This window comes from Salvelinus alpinus, chromosome 8 (assembly GCF_045679555.1).
Source record: "Salvelinus alpinus chromosome 8, SLU_Salpinus.1, whole genome shotgun sequence".
Classification (NCBI taxonomy): domain Eukaryota; kingdom Metazoa; phylum Chordata; class Actinopteri; order Salmoniformes; family Salmonidae; genus Salvelinus; species Salvelinus alpinus.
Window position 1 is genome coordinate 85,170,675 of NC_092093.1, and position 12,661 is coordinate 85,183,335.

The 12,661-nt window shown below is 43.5% G+C and overlaps 1 protein-coding gene across 3 annotated transcripts in view; it reads right to left on the bottom strand.

The window, feature by feature from the left end:
* Positions 1-12,661, bottom strand: part of LOC139583802 (anion exchange protein 2-like) — a 112,711-nt gene that overhangs the window by 30,204 nt on the left and 69,846 nt on the right. For all 3 annotated transcript variants that reach the window (XM_071415286.1, XM_071415287.1, XM_071415289.1), the window contains 2 exons: positions 4,421-4,589; positions 1,460-1,698 (listed from right to left, as the gene is read on the bottom strand). In XM_071415286.1, coding sequence (XP_071271387.1) covers positions 1,460-1,698; positions 4,421-4,589 — 408 coding nt within the window. The remainder of the gene's footprint in view (positions 1-1,459; positions 1,699-4,420; positions 4,590-12,661) is intronic.

Consider the following 12,661-nt stretch of genomic DNA (forward strand, 5'->3'; position numbering starts at 1 on the left):
TGCTGCCAGACAAGGCTCCGCTGATAGCCAGGTGTAGCAGTGGTAAGGATTCACTCCATGGTGCTGAAAAGAAAGCTCTGCTGTTGGGACAGCTTTATGTAGACCCTCACAGTTTGTGGGCAGTGTTTGTCACCGTTATAGTGCAATTCATGTATTGTTTAGTGTTGTGTAGTGGCTTTGCTGGCATGCATAAACAAATCAGCATTTAGAGTTTGCCCCACCATGACTTACGTGTTAAAATTGACACTGCCTACAATACAATTCTCAAATGTGAATTGCCATTTCATCTGGAGAGAAACATAAATGGGGGATGTATTCCAATGTGCTTTAAGGAGCTAGCTACAAATTTGCATGTCTAGAATGTTGTGGTAATATTATGTAAAACGTATCTAAATGTTCTTGAAATAAGATCTCCAAAAGGGCAAATGTATATTGCATGAACTTCAATGGAATATTTTGTTAAACCTAAAACAAATATGCTATGAACGTCATAAAAACGGACTCATTACATTCTTACAACATTAAGGGAATGTCCTGTGCAACCTAACTTAAACATTGTATGAATGTCATCGCAACTGAGCATATTTTGTGTTTTGGGATCATCTCCTCTAATGTATCCTCACTTTTTCCACAACCGACACTGAACAAAAACATGTAAAGTGTTGGTCCCATGTTTCATGAGCGGAAATAAAAGATCACAGAAATTTTCCATATACACAAATTTGTTTACATCTGCTAGTGCGCATTTCTCCTTTGTCAAGATAATCCATCCACCTGACAGGTGTGGCATATCTCACTCACCAGACATTGAGCATGTGGGACGCTCTGGATCGACATGTACGACCGCCGTGTTCCAGTTACCGCCAATATCCAGCAACTTCGCACAGCCATCGAAGAGGAGTGGGACAAGATCCCACAGGCCACAATCAACAGACTGATCAACTATGTGAAGGAGATGTGTTGAGCTGCATCAGTCAAATAGTGGTCACACCCGATACAGACTGGTTTTCTGATCCACGGCCTCATTTTTTTTTTTTTTTAAGGTATCTGACCAACAGATGCATATCTGTATTCCCAGTCGTGAAATCCATAGATTTGGGCCTCATGAATTGATTTCAATTTCCTTATATGAACTATGTTTTTTTGCACCCGAAAATAAACATTGTAGAATCAACTGGAGTTTTTGTTTTTTGGGAACATGCGTTTTGTGATGTCTCCACAATGTTCTCACCAGACTGCTCCCACTACCTTATGAAACATTACGGGAACCTTTAAAGAAAATATGAAATGTGTTCTGAGCACATTCTTGCAACATCAGGCAAATGTTTTATACAAACATTCTAGAATCAACACCACTGGACAGTTTTTGTGTTAAAAGAACATTTGCCACGACCTGGACGAATGTTCTGAAAACTTTGACAGAACCAGTTTTGGTTTGCTTAGGTGTCACTGTAATTACCTGCACATCTTCTTTGACGGTGTCACAATATGTCTCAGAGAGATGGGTGTGGCTCTCTCCACCCTCTTCCTCATTATCTTCCTCATCCTCTCCTTCCTCAATAGTGGCGCTGCTGGTGGGGCCTGAATTGTCCTTGCAGTCGCTTTCCTTCTTTTTCTTCTTGCCGCTCTTCCTCCTCCTCCCTTCGAAGTGCAGCTTGGACAGGGGATGGTGGATGTGGTGTGAGGAGTGACGGTGGTCTGTAGGAAGATTCAGTGGTTATAAAGAGTTTGTGGTTTATAGAGTTAAATCATTTTCTGTGGTTTTCAGAGGGACTAATTTATATCAAAGAAACAACAATTCACAAAAATGATGGTATCCCCGTAACAAGTTCTGCAAAAGTGCACTATATGACCATAAGTATGTGGACACCTGCTCGTTGAACATCTCATTCCAAAATCAAATGGCATTAATATTGAGTTGGTCCACCCTTTGCTGCTATAACAGATTCCACTCTTCTTGGAAGGCTTTCCACTAGATGTTGGAACATTGCTGCGGGGACTTGTTTCCTTTCAGCCACAAGAGCATTAGTGAGGTCGGACACTGATGTTGGGCGATTAGGCCTGGCTCGCAGTCGGCGTTCCAATTAATCCCAAAGGTGATCGATGGAGTTGAGGTCAGGGCTCTGTGCCGGTCAGTCAAGTTCTTCCACACCAATCTTGACAAAGAATTTCTGTATGGATCTCGCTTTGTGCATGCTGAAACAGGAAAGGGCCTTCCCCAAACTGTTGCCACAAAGTTGGAAGCACAGAATCATCTAGAATGTCATTGTATGCTGTAGCGTTAAGATTTCCCTTCACTGGAACTAAGGGGCCTAAGACCAAACCATAAAAAACAGCCCTCCTCCACCAAACTTTACAGTTGGCACTATGCATAGGGGCAGGTAGAGTTCTCATGGCATTCGCCAAACCCAGATTCATCCATCAGACTGCCAGATGGTGAAGCACGATTCATCACTCCAGAGAATGCGTTACCACTGCTCCAGATTCCAATGGCGGCGAGCTTTACACCACTCCAGCCGATGCTTGGCATTGCGCCTGGTGATCTTTGGCTTGTGTGCAGCTGCTCTGCCATGGAAACCCAGTTCATGAAGCTCCCGACAAACAGTTATTGTGGTGAAGTTGCTTCCACAAGCAACTCGGTAGTGAATGTTCCAACCGAGGACAGACAATCCCGTTCTGTGAGCTTGTGTGGCTTACCACTTCGCGGCTGAGCCATTGGCATTTTACTGCCAATGTTTGTCTATGGAGATTGCATGGCTGTGTGCTCAATTTTATACACCTGTCAGCAACGAGGCTGAAATAGCGGAATCCACTAATTTGAAGAGGTGTCCACATACTTTTGTATATATAGTTGTCATGACTGTCCTGATCAGGTCAGGTTACAGGAGACCACAACCCTACAGATTATCTCTCAACCCCAACAGATGAGGAGAGATCTAAGGGTCTGAAGATGTGGGGGTTTTATGACCCCTCACACCCATGGTAATTCTGAGGCCACAGAAAATATTCCCTCTCACTATGGAGAACCAGCCTCAGAACTTTAAACATGCAATAAAGGGACTTTGGAACAATGGTTTCCATCAACTACAATGGTGGTCATGACGATAGGTGGAATATGAAAATGTATGTCATTTTTGTTTTGTTATTAAAAGGTTAATAGATGACGTTATTATGAAAACATTGTAACGTTAAGAGTTTTCCTCGTATATGCTTGATGGTTATACATTGTACGTTGTGTGGAAAATGTCCAAATCAAAGAGAATGTTTCGGTAAAGATGAAATGTGTCTACAATTGGATTCCAGTAAAATCTATACCTTGCCCCTTAAACCTGGTACGCCAAGAGAATTGCCCTGAAGGCGGTTACGCCCACTTCTGACCCAAGGGTATAAAACATGTGAGTGCAGAATTAACATTATGACTAAGTGACCCGAGCTGCAGCCAAAGGTCTAAAAGGTCAACGAACCCAAAACGCAACAAGTTTGAAGACAAAGAAATCTTTTTCTACCCAAGCTACGGATGAGTAGCGGTCTAAGCGGGTGTATTCAAGCCGAACCACCTAGCCTCCACTCCCCATCGAATCGTGGTATCTACACTCTTTCATCTTTACGCTGTGAGCTCTGAGCTACAGAGCTATCTGTCCTCCGAAGACCCCTTCCAGAGCGAGGACAAAGGAACAGGCCAGTAAAGCCAAAGGACACGGACATCGTGTCGTGAGGACACCTAGAGAGGTGCGCAGGAGAAGTGCGTCATTGAGCAGCTTGAACGGTCCACGCGGGAAAATCCACGGAGACCTTCCACAAGTAATAACATCATTATATTCTGACTCATAACAGCGGCAGTTTGGGGCAAGGCTAGGGTTAGAATGAGCATAGTTGACAATTTCACCCAAATGTATATTCCTCTCGTGTAATCTCTCTCTTTCTCTCTCTTTTAAATCGCCATTTTGGGTAACACGCGCCCTAGTTGGCCCGTTATACCAAGTTCTAATCAATAGCCTAGAATGTGTTTTTGTGTATGTGTATCTTTTATCATCATTTTAGCTTTTTAGTAAATAAACATTCAACTAAGATTGGTGCGAATTCATTAGTGAGACCCGGGTCCGTGTAGAATCCCGGGCTATACGACGTTCAGAACGAGACTGTTAGAGGCAACTGGTTAATTAGCGGCTGTGGTAAAATCGATATTCTGATATTCTTTGAGTTAATTTGGGAAATAGAAACTCAATAAAAACTAGTTTTCCCATGGTGCCCCAGGTTAATGAGTTAATAATTGCTTGATTCAGTTAATCACGTAATTAGAAACTTGTAATCAGTCGATGAGCAACAGTCGCCACATTAACTAATACAACGTCACGACATAGTGTATATGAACCACCGAAGGGTGTGAATGTCCTGTGTGGATAAGTGTGTGCGTGTTTACACTCAAAGTCCTCCTCGTTGTAGGTGCGGTGCTGCTCGTCAGGGATACTGGGGGCAGGGCTGATGATCTGCTGAAACCTCTGGACTCCCAGGGCTTTGTTCAGGTCCCCTTCATCCTCCTCATCCGCCCGCTGCGCCCCTCGCAGGGTTGAGGCTGACGGCGCCTCCGGCTGAGAGAGGAAGAAAGGGAGGAGAGGGTCAGATTAGTCATGGGAGACAAAGGGGATAAGATACTTGCTCCATCTCAATTCGATTTCTGTGATTTCTCACATTCCATCTCCTAGTCTCTTTTCAATTGGAGAAGGTCAAAGGTTCCTCCCATCTTCTCCAATGGATTTTGAAAAGGTGAAAAGAGACAATGAGAGGAATCAAGGAAAACATTTAATTGAGAAAGAGCCATGATATTATAGGTCCCATTCAGAAACAACACCTAGCCACTTGTGTAAATCTGGAAGGTTTGGATAGATGTAACCAGCATGGCAAAAATTCCATCTAGTCTACCCCGTTAAGTTAAAGCTACTACTATATTGCTAATACATATCCAATTCTTTCAGATCAACATTAAGTGCGAAGGTTTTTTATGGACAGGAGAATTATCCATTTTAGCCTATCATGTTATTCAGGTTTGCTATATGAGGTTGTTTGCTGACACCATTCATGCTTATGTCAAATCCATGTAACCTCACACCAAACTGACACTAGAGGGAGTACTGGTCACTCCCCCAAAAAAATTATCCACAAAAAAGACATGATTGTGGTCTTTGGTTCCAAACAGTAGAGTAGCTTTAAACTCAACATAGTGATTACCCTACAAGCTCTGTCCAATGACTTGGACAGGTTGGGGTCTATGGATGGTCGAGAGTGATTAGTGGTATGATGGACAACCCGGGGAGTTAAGTCAGTACTTCCCAGCCCTCTCCTCGGAGACCACCAGACGTTTCACACATTTGTTGAAGCCCTACACTGACAAACCGGTTTGGATTAGTTAACTAATAATCAAGCCATTGACTAATTGAATAATGTGTGCCAGTTCTGGGCAACAACAGATATGTAAAACATCTGGTAGTCTCTGAGGAGAAGGCTGGGAAACCCTGAGGTACTGTAAGTGATATTTTTCCCAGCAGCAGGGTGCTATATCATGCTGCAGACCTCATCTGCTGGGGGTGTGTTGTGATAAGGACCGGATGCAGAGGTGGAGCAGGTGAACTCAATCCCAACCATGAGGGGGATCCTCTCCTCTGCCCAACTTTAAGGCAAAGCAGATGTTGCCGTGGCTACAGTAGAGATCGTGCAGCTCCTGACTGAGCTGAGCACGCTCCCTCCTGTGACACTGGACAAACAGTCGCGGCCCCATGCCTCATTTGACGCCCCTTCAAAGCCTCTCTCAGGCCATTTAACACGTCATCGGTAGATCAAATTCTCTCCGGCACTCGAGGGGAACAGAAGAAAGAACATTGGCTGATTATTCCACCTCATGCTCCCTGTCGGTCTATATGACTGGAGTCTGGAAAATGGGGTTTTGCCTACACATCCATCTTAGACCAAAAGACACCAAGAAAAATATCACTCCATGGAGTGATAATGGCCATTTTTTACCTTTCATTAAAAAATGGTTAGCAATGGGGCTGCTGCATGTGTTAAATATAGGAATGAAAGAAATTCAATAAAAACAATTTAAAAAACTGTTTATCTTCACAGCACTGGCTACTATGCTATGGAGTTACTGTGTGAACTACCTACAGTAGTAAATGCACACATACCACAAACGGGTGTAAAAAACCACTCTCTTTGACAAATCTCTGACAGTGTCTGTGTGGTAGAGTGTGAGGGGCCCCTTCACAAACATTCAATGTTGACCCAAGGTGACACTCCTCAACTGTCAGAAGGTCCATTCAGACCGTTCCACAAGAAGTTGCTCGGTAGGCTGCATGGGCCTCACCCTTACCTTAGTCACCTCTGTCAAACACAGATCACCAGAGTCCTATTGTTCTTTAATGGAGTTGAAGTGCCGGTTTGAGAGCGTTTTTCTGTTAGTCTCCAGTTTTTGGACCTGTAAGATAGAAATCTAAAATCTTGGAAGGATTTTCCAGTCTGTAGTCCTATCGAATGCATTCAATACCTGAATGGCAGTTGATGGGCAGTTCATCCAAATAGACTGAAGAGTAGACTGAAAGTGCTGCCGATCTCATCCACGTTTTAAAATGAAGCATCATCATTCAGTTATATTTTTAACAATCTTAGCCAAGTTTACCTGAAAACGCATCCCCACGCACTAGGAACTCCAGGGGAAGTGAAGACAGATTTTTGCCCATTGCTGTACACTCACATCACTTCACAGTCAAACTCTAAAGCTGTAGAGAATGTGTGAGGGATTGCCAGAGGGGTGAAACTATTTTCCACAACCAAAAACGTGTGCAACAACAAACCCCGGACGATCGGGGTAAACCACTGCAACACTGAGGAAAGGTGAGCCCAGCCAAGGCAAACCGATTCAACGAGAAAAAAAATAAATCGCAACAAAAAACTCCTATGACAGCAATAGAAAGACTAAAACAAAATGCTCTCTTTCATCAGTGATTTGAGGAACTTACCTCACTCATGGTGCAATAGGAAGACTTGAGGTATGATTAGAGTCAGGAGTGGTGTTTCGCAGACAAGTGGCAATGCCCTCGTCTATGGCAACACTGTGGCGCTCTGAATCTCAACACCTCCATAAAACACAGGTATGAGCAGAGAGCCCTCTCCCCGTGCCCACCTTGGCCGCATGACGCCCTAATCGTACGTACCCATATCTCCCAGCCTGGCACTAACCTATCTCCTATGATTGTGGCTTTGTAGAATAAACAAGACTCTGCGTTCATTCTCTCTGAGGACAAACCAAACGCACTTGAGAAGGGCAAGCAGTGTTTGAATGGCACTCAAACAATACCTCACCAACTCCCTCATTTTAATTTAGGCATACACTATATGACCATAAGTATGTGGACACCTGCTCATCAAACATCTCATTCCAAAATCATGGGCATTAATATGGAGTTGGTCCCCCCTTTGCTGCTACAACAGCCTCCACTCTTCTGGGAAGTCTTTCCACTAGATGTTGGAACATTGCTGCGGGTACTTGCTTCCATTCAGTCACAAGAGCATTAGTGAGGTTGGGCACTGATGTTGGGTGATTAGACCTGGCTCGCAGCGGCGTTCCCATTCATCCCAAAGGTGTTTGATGGGGTTGAGGTCAGGGCTCTGCGCAGGCCAGTCAAGTTCTTCCACACTGATGGACAAACCATTTCTAAATGGACCTCGATTTGTGCACGGGGCATTGTCGTGCTGAAACAGTTGCCACAAAGTGGGAAACACAGAACCGTCTAGATTGTCATTGTATGCTGTAGCGTTAAGTTTTCCCTTCACTGGAAATAAGCCTTATGAAAAATGTCCCAGACCACTCCTCCAACAAACTTTACAGTTGGCACTATGCATTGGTGCAGGTCACGTTCTCCTGGCATCTGCCAAACCCAGATTTGTCCGCCTGACTTCGATGGTGAAGCTGATTCATCACTCCAGAGGAAACACATCCAGAGTCCAATGGCGGCGAGCTTTACACCAGCCGACGCTTGGCATTGTGCATGTTTATTTTAGACTTGTGTGCAGCTGCTCGGCCATGGAAACCCATTTCATGAAGCTCCCGAAAAAGTTATTGTGCTGACGTTGCTTCCAGAGGAAGTTTGGAACTCAGTAGCGAGTGTTGCAATATTTACGCGCTACGTGCTTCAGCACTCGGCAGTCCCGTTCTGTGAGCTTGTGCGGCCTACCACTTCACGGCTGAGACGTTGTTGCTCCTAGACGTTTCCACTTCACAATAACAGCGTTTACAGTTGACCGGGGCAAATCTAGCAAGGCAGAAAATTGACAAACTGACCTGTTGTAAAGGTGGCGTCCTATGACGGTGCAACGTTGAAAGTCACTGAGCTCTTCAGTAAGGCCTTCTACTGCCAATGTTTGTCTATGGAGATTGCATGGCTGTGTGCTCATATCTATACACCGGTCAGCAACGGGTGTGGCTGAAATAGCCTAATCCACTAATTTGAATGGGTGTCCACATACTTTTGGTGATGTAGTGTGTGTGTAAATATTGACCAATGTGCTTTCGAGCCTAAATCTCTGTCAGAGAGGCATTGGAGTGGGCGGGGGGGCACTACAGTATGTGAACATCTAGAACATTGTAAATAAAACTGTTAGAGACTCCAACGGCAAGAGAAAGATAATTACAGAGAAGCAAGGAAACCGTGTACATATAGGAGTGAAATGTTTGAACTTTTTACACAAACTTCCTCTCAGCCTAGTACTGTAGAAGGAGAGGGCATGCATTGAACATGTGCCACATAGGCAATTGAATAAGCAATGTTTTTTCCCACATGATTTACAGTCACATATTTACATGAAGTAACTACATTTGTCCACAAATAGATCAGATAGAACACCTGGATGTCCTGAACTGGTGGCTTCCTGTAGGAGTTGTGGTAAAACTAATAAATCATTACTCAGTGCCAATGTTTTGGGGTTAAACATTGGACATGTTCGGACCACATGGATTGTTAGAGGACCACACCACACAATGGCTCTGTGACATTGGAAGACTTAAAAGCGTCAAATTAAAGTGCATTGGCCTGTGCATCTGCACTAAGCAAGGACTGCATCGCATGAGTCATCGCATTTGAAAGGTACTGAGTGCTCAGATAGGAGATGTGCTGGAGAGATGTGAACACGCAGTGTGCTCTGCTTTCGTCTTAACATACCTTAGGGGTAAGTGGAGGCTTCGTAGGGTTGTCACGATACCAGTATTGCGATACGCAAAAGGTATCGTGGCAAGGAAACAAAACATGAAGTGGACAAAATTTCCGGCCACAAACGGTCCTAATGTTGGAAACAACCAGTGTTATGTTGTCACCCAGAATAACACGTTTATTTCCCAAGCTATAGCACACAATATTTTATAAATATTAGTTTTTTTTAAAGGATCAAAGAGTTTAGTCTGCTTTGTGTTTTCCTTTCTGCCATGTTAAATCAGGTATTCTAGTATCACGATACTGGTATCGTGACAATCCTACGATCGTAAGAGTGACCTCCACAATACCCTCAGTGCACTCAAGTAAGGAACAAACAGAGGTTGGTGATACTGTCTATACCATGTACACTCACAGGCCTGTGGTTCTCATAGCGTTATTATGGCTGTCCTGGAGTTTTGGGGTAGCCTGCCCACAACCGGCCTAGGTTGTCATCAAAATAAACATTGAACACCACACACACACACGTAAGAAGATAAATCAAATCTGCCATGGTGGAAATTGTAAAAGATATAGAGGAAGTGTTCTAATATCTAATTATGAGGTTATACCTTTACATTGCAGAAAACCGCTAAACCAAACAGGTTTGGCACAGGCCCTTAAATCCTCAAAACGTTATACAGCTGCACCATTGACTTGCTACATCACTGCTTGGTATGGCAACAGCACAGCCCTCATGGTGCTACAGGGGGTGGTGCGGACAGCCCAGTACTTCCCTGGGGCAGAGCGCCCTGCCATCCAGGACCTCTATATAAGAAGGTGTGAAAGGAAGGCCCGGAAAATCGTTAAACACTCCAGCCACTAGAGTTGCACATTTTGGGGAATATTCAGAAGTGGAAACTTTCCGTGGGAATTAACTGGAATATATGGGAATTAATATTAATACCATTTAAATGTAGATGGTTTTTGCATTGGATATATTTCCCATATCATATGGAGACAGAAACATAAACCTTTTACCTTATCATAAGTAGACATAATTGCAAATTATTAAATCCTTCCAATAGACATTTTAAAAAACAATTTAGTTACGAATATAACTTTAAATGAGTTGACGCTTCACATGGGATGATTTCACTGAACAACAAAAGGGAATATTGAATGATTACCAATGATCCATCGCATCTCCCCCAAAAAGTTTTCAACATACATCTGTAAAATGATAGTCTAGAAACTATAGCTTTGGTTGTAAAATGATAGTCTAGAAACTACAGCTTTGGTTGTCTTCCTCTCAGGCTTCCATGTCTTCTCCCTGGACCTCCTCAATGTCCACCTCTTGAACATCAGACTCTGAGGCCTCATCTTCACTGTCTCTTTCCAACCTTGAGGATGGCTCGTTGTCAGGCTCAAAAAGCCTCAAATTTGCCTGGATGGTTACCAATTTTTCAACCCTTGAATTGGTCAGCCTGTTGCGTGTGTTCCCAAACAAGGACCAATTGCGCTCTGAGGCGGTGGGATTTGGAGGATGATAGGCTCTTTCCCTTGTTGCCTCTCAGATACACAAAGTCCCTTCCACGAGGTGGCTGATGAGATGTTGACACTACTGCCACATTGCATCTCCATCCCAAAGCCCTTGCTTGGAAGTGTACTTCGCCAAGAACCTGCCAAGAACCTTGCCCTCATCCAGGCCAAGGTGGCGAGACACGGTAGTGATGACACCTGTTGATCTCTGCACCAGACAGGATGCTTTTGCCAGCATACTTGGGGTCCAACATGTACGCTGCGGCGTGTATGGGCTTCAGGCAGAAGTCTTCACTGCAGTTTCCTCTGCTTGGAGCAACAGTGAAGTGGGCAGGGCAGTACGGATTTCTTCTTACATCTGCAAGCAGAGTTCGAACATCAGACAGGATGCCATTGTCTCCCTCAATCCGTGCAATGGCTACTACTATAGGTTTCAGGAGTTTTAGGCTGCTTACCACTCTCTCACAAAATACATCATCCAGGAGGATCCTCTTGATGGGGCTGTTCATATCGGCAGACTGTGATATGGCCATTTCTTGGAGAGACTCCTTCCCCTCCAGGAGACTGTCAAACATGATGACAACACCACCCCAACGGGTGTGGCTGGGCAGCTTTAATGTGTTGCTCTTATTCTTCTCACTTTGCTTGGTGAGGTAGATTGCTGCTATAACTTGATGACGCTTCACATTGCTAACCATTTCTTTGGCTCTCTTGTAGTGTATCCATTGTTTTCAGTGCCATGAAGTACTTGAGGAGCAGATTCAATGCATGAGCAGAACAGCAATTGGGTGTGATGTGAGGGTAGGACTCCTCCACTTTAGACCAAGCAGCCTTCATGTTCGCAACATTGTCTGTCACCATTGCAAATACCTTCTGTGGTCCAAGGTCATTGATACCTGCCTTCAGCTCATCTGCAATATAGAGATCTGTGTGTCTGTTGTCCCTTGTGTCTGATCTTGTAGAATACTGGTTGAGGGGTGGAGATGATGTAGTTAATTATTCCTTGCCCACGAATATTCGACCACCCATCAGAGATGATTGCAATAGTCTGCTTTCTCTATAATTTGCTTGACCTTCACTTGAACTCTGTTGATCTCTGTTGATCTCTGCATCCAGCAAATGAGTAGATAAAGCATGTCTGGTTGGAGGGGTGTATGCTAGGCAAAGAACATTCAGAAATCTCTTCCAATACACATTGCCTGTGAGCATCAGAGGTGAACCAGTTGCATACGCAGCTCGAGCAAGACATTCATCAGCATTTCTCTGACTACGTTTCACCATTGAGTAAAAAAAACTTCTGAATCCAGGAGGACCATGAGCTGTTGCTATCGACAAGGTGTCTCATTTTCACCTTGGATAGAAGTAGAGGGACTTTTGTCAGTGGTTGCTTGCTGTGAGCGCTGAGGGAACTTTATGCACTTGCCCAGATGATTCTGCATCTTTGTTGCATTCCTCACATATGATTCGGCACAATATTTGCAAATGTACACAGCTTTAACTTCTACATTAGCTGCAATGAAATGTCTCCAAACATCAGATAGTGCCCGTAAAGATTAGAATGTAGATTAGATAGTAATCATGTAAAGATTAGAATGTAAAACATTTTTTTATATATATATATATATATATATATATATATATATATATATATATATATATATATATATATATATATATATATATATATACACACAGTGGGGAGAACAAGTATTTGATACACTGCCGATTTTGCAGGTTTTCCTACTTACAAAGCATGTAGAGGTCTGTAATTTTTATCATAGGTACACTTCAACTGTGAGAGACGGAATCTAAAACAAAAATCCAGAAAATCACATTGTATGATTTTTAAATAATTAATTTGCATTTTATTGCATGACATAAGTATTTGATCACCTACCAACCAGTAAGAATTCCGGCTCTCACAGACCTGTTAGTTTTTCTTT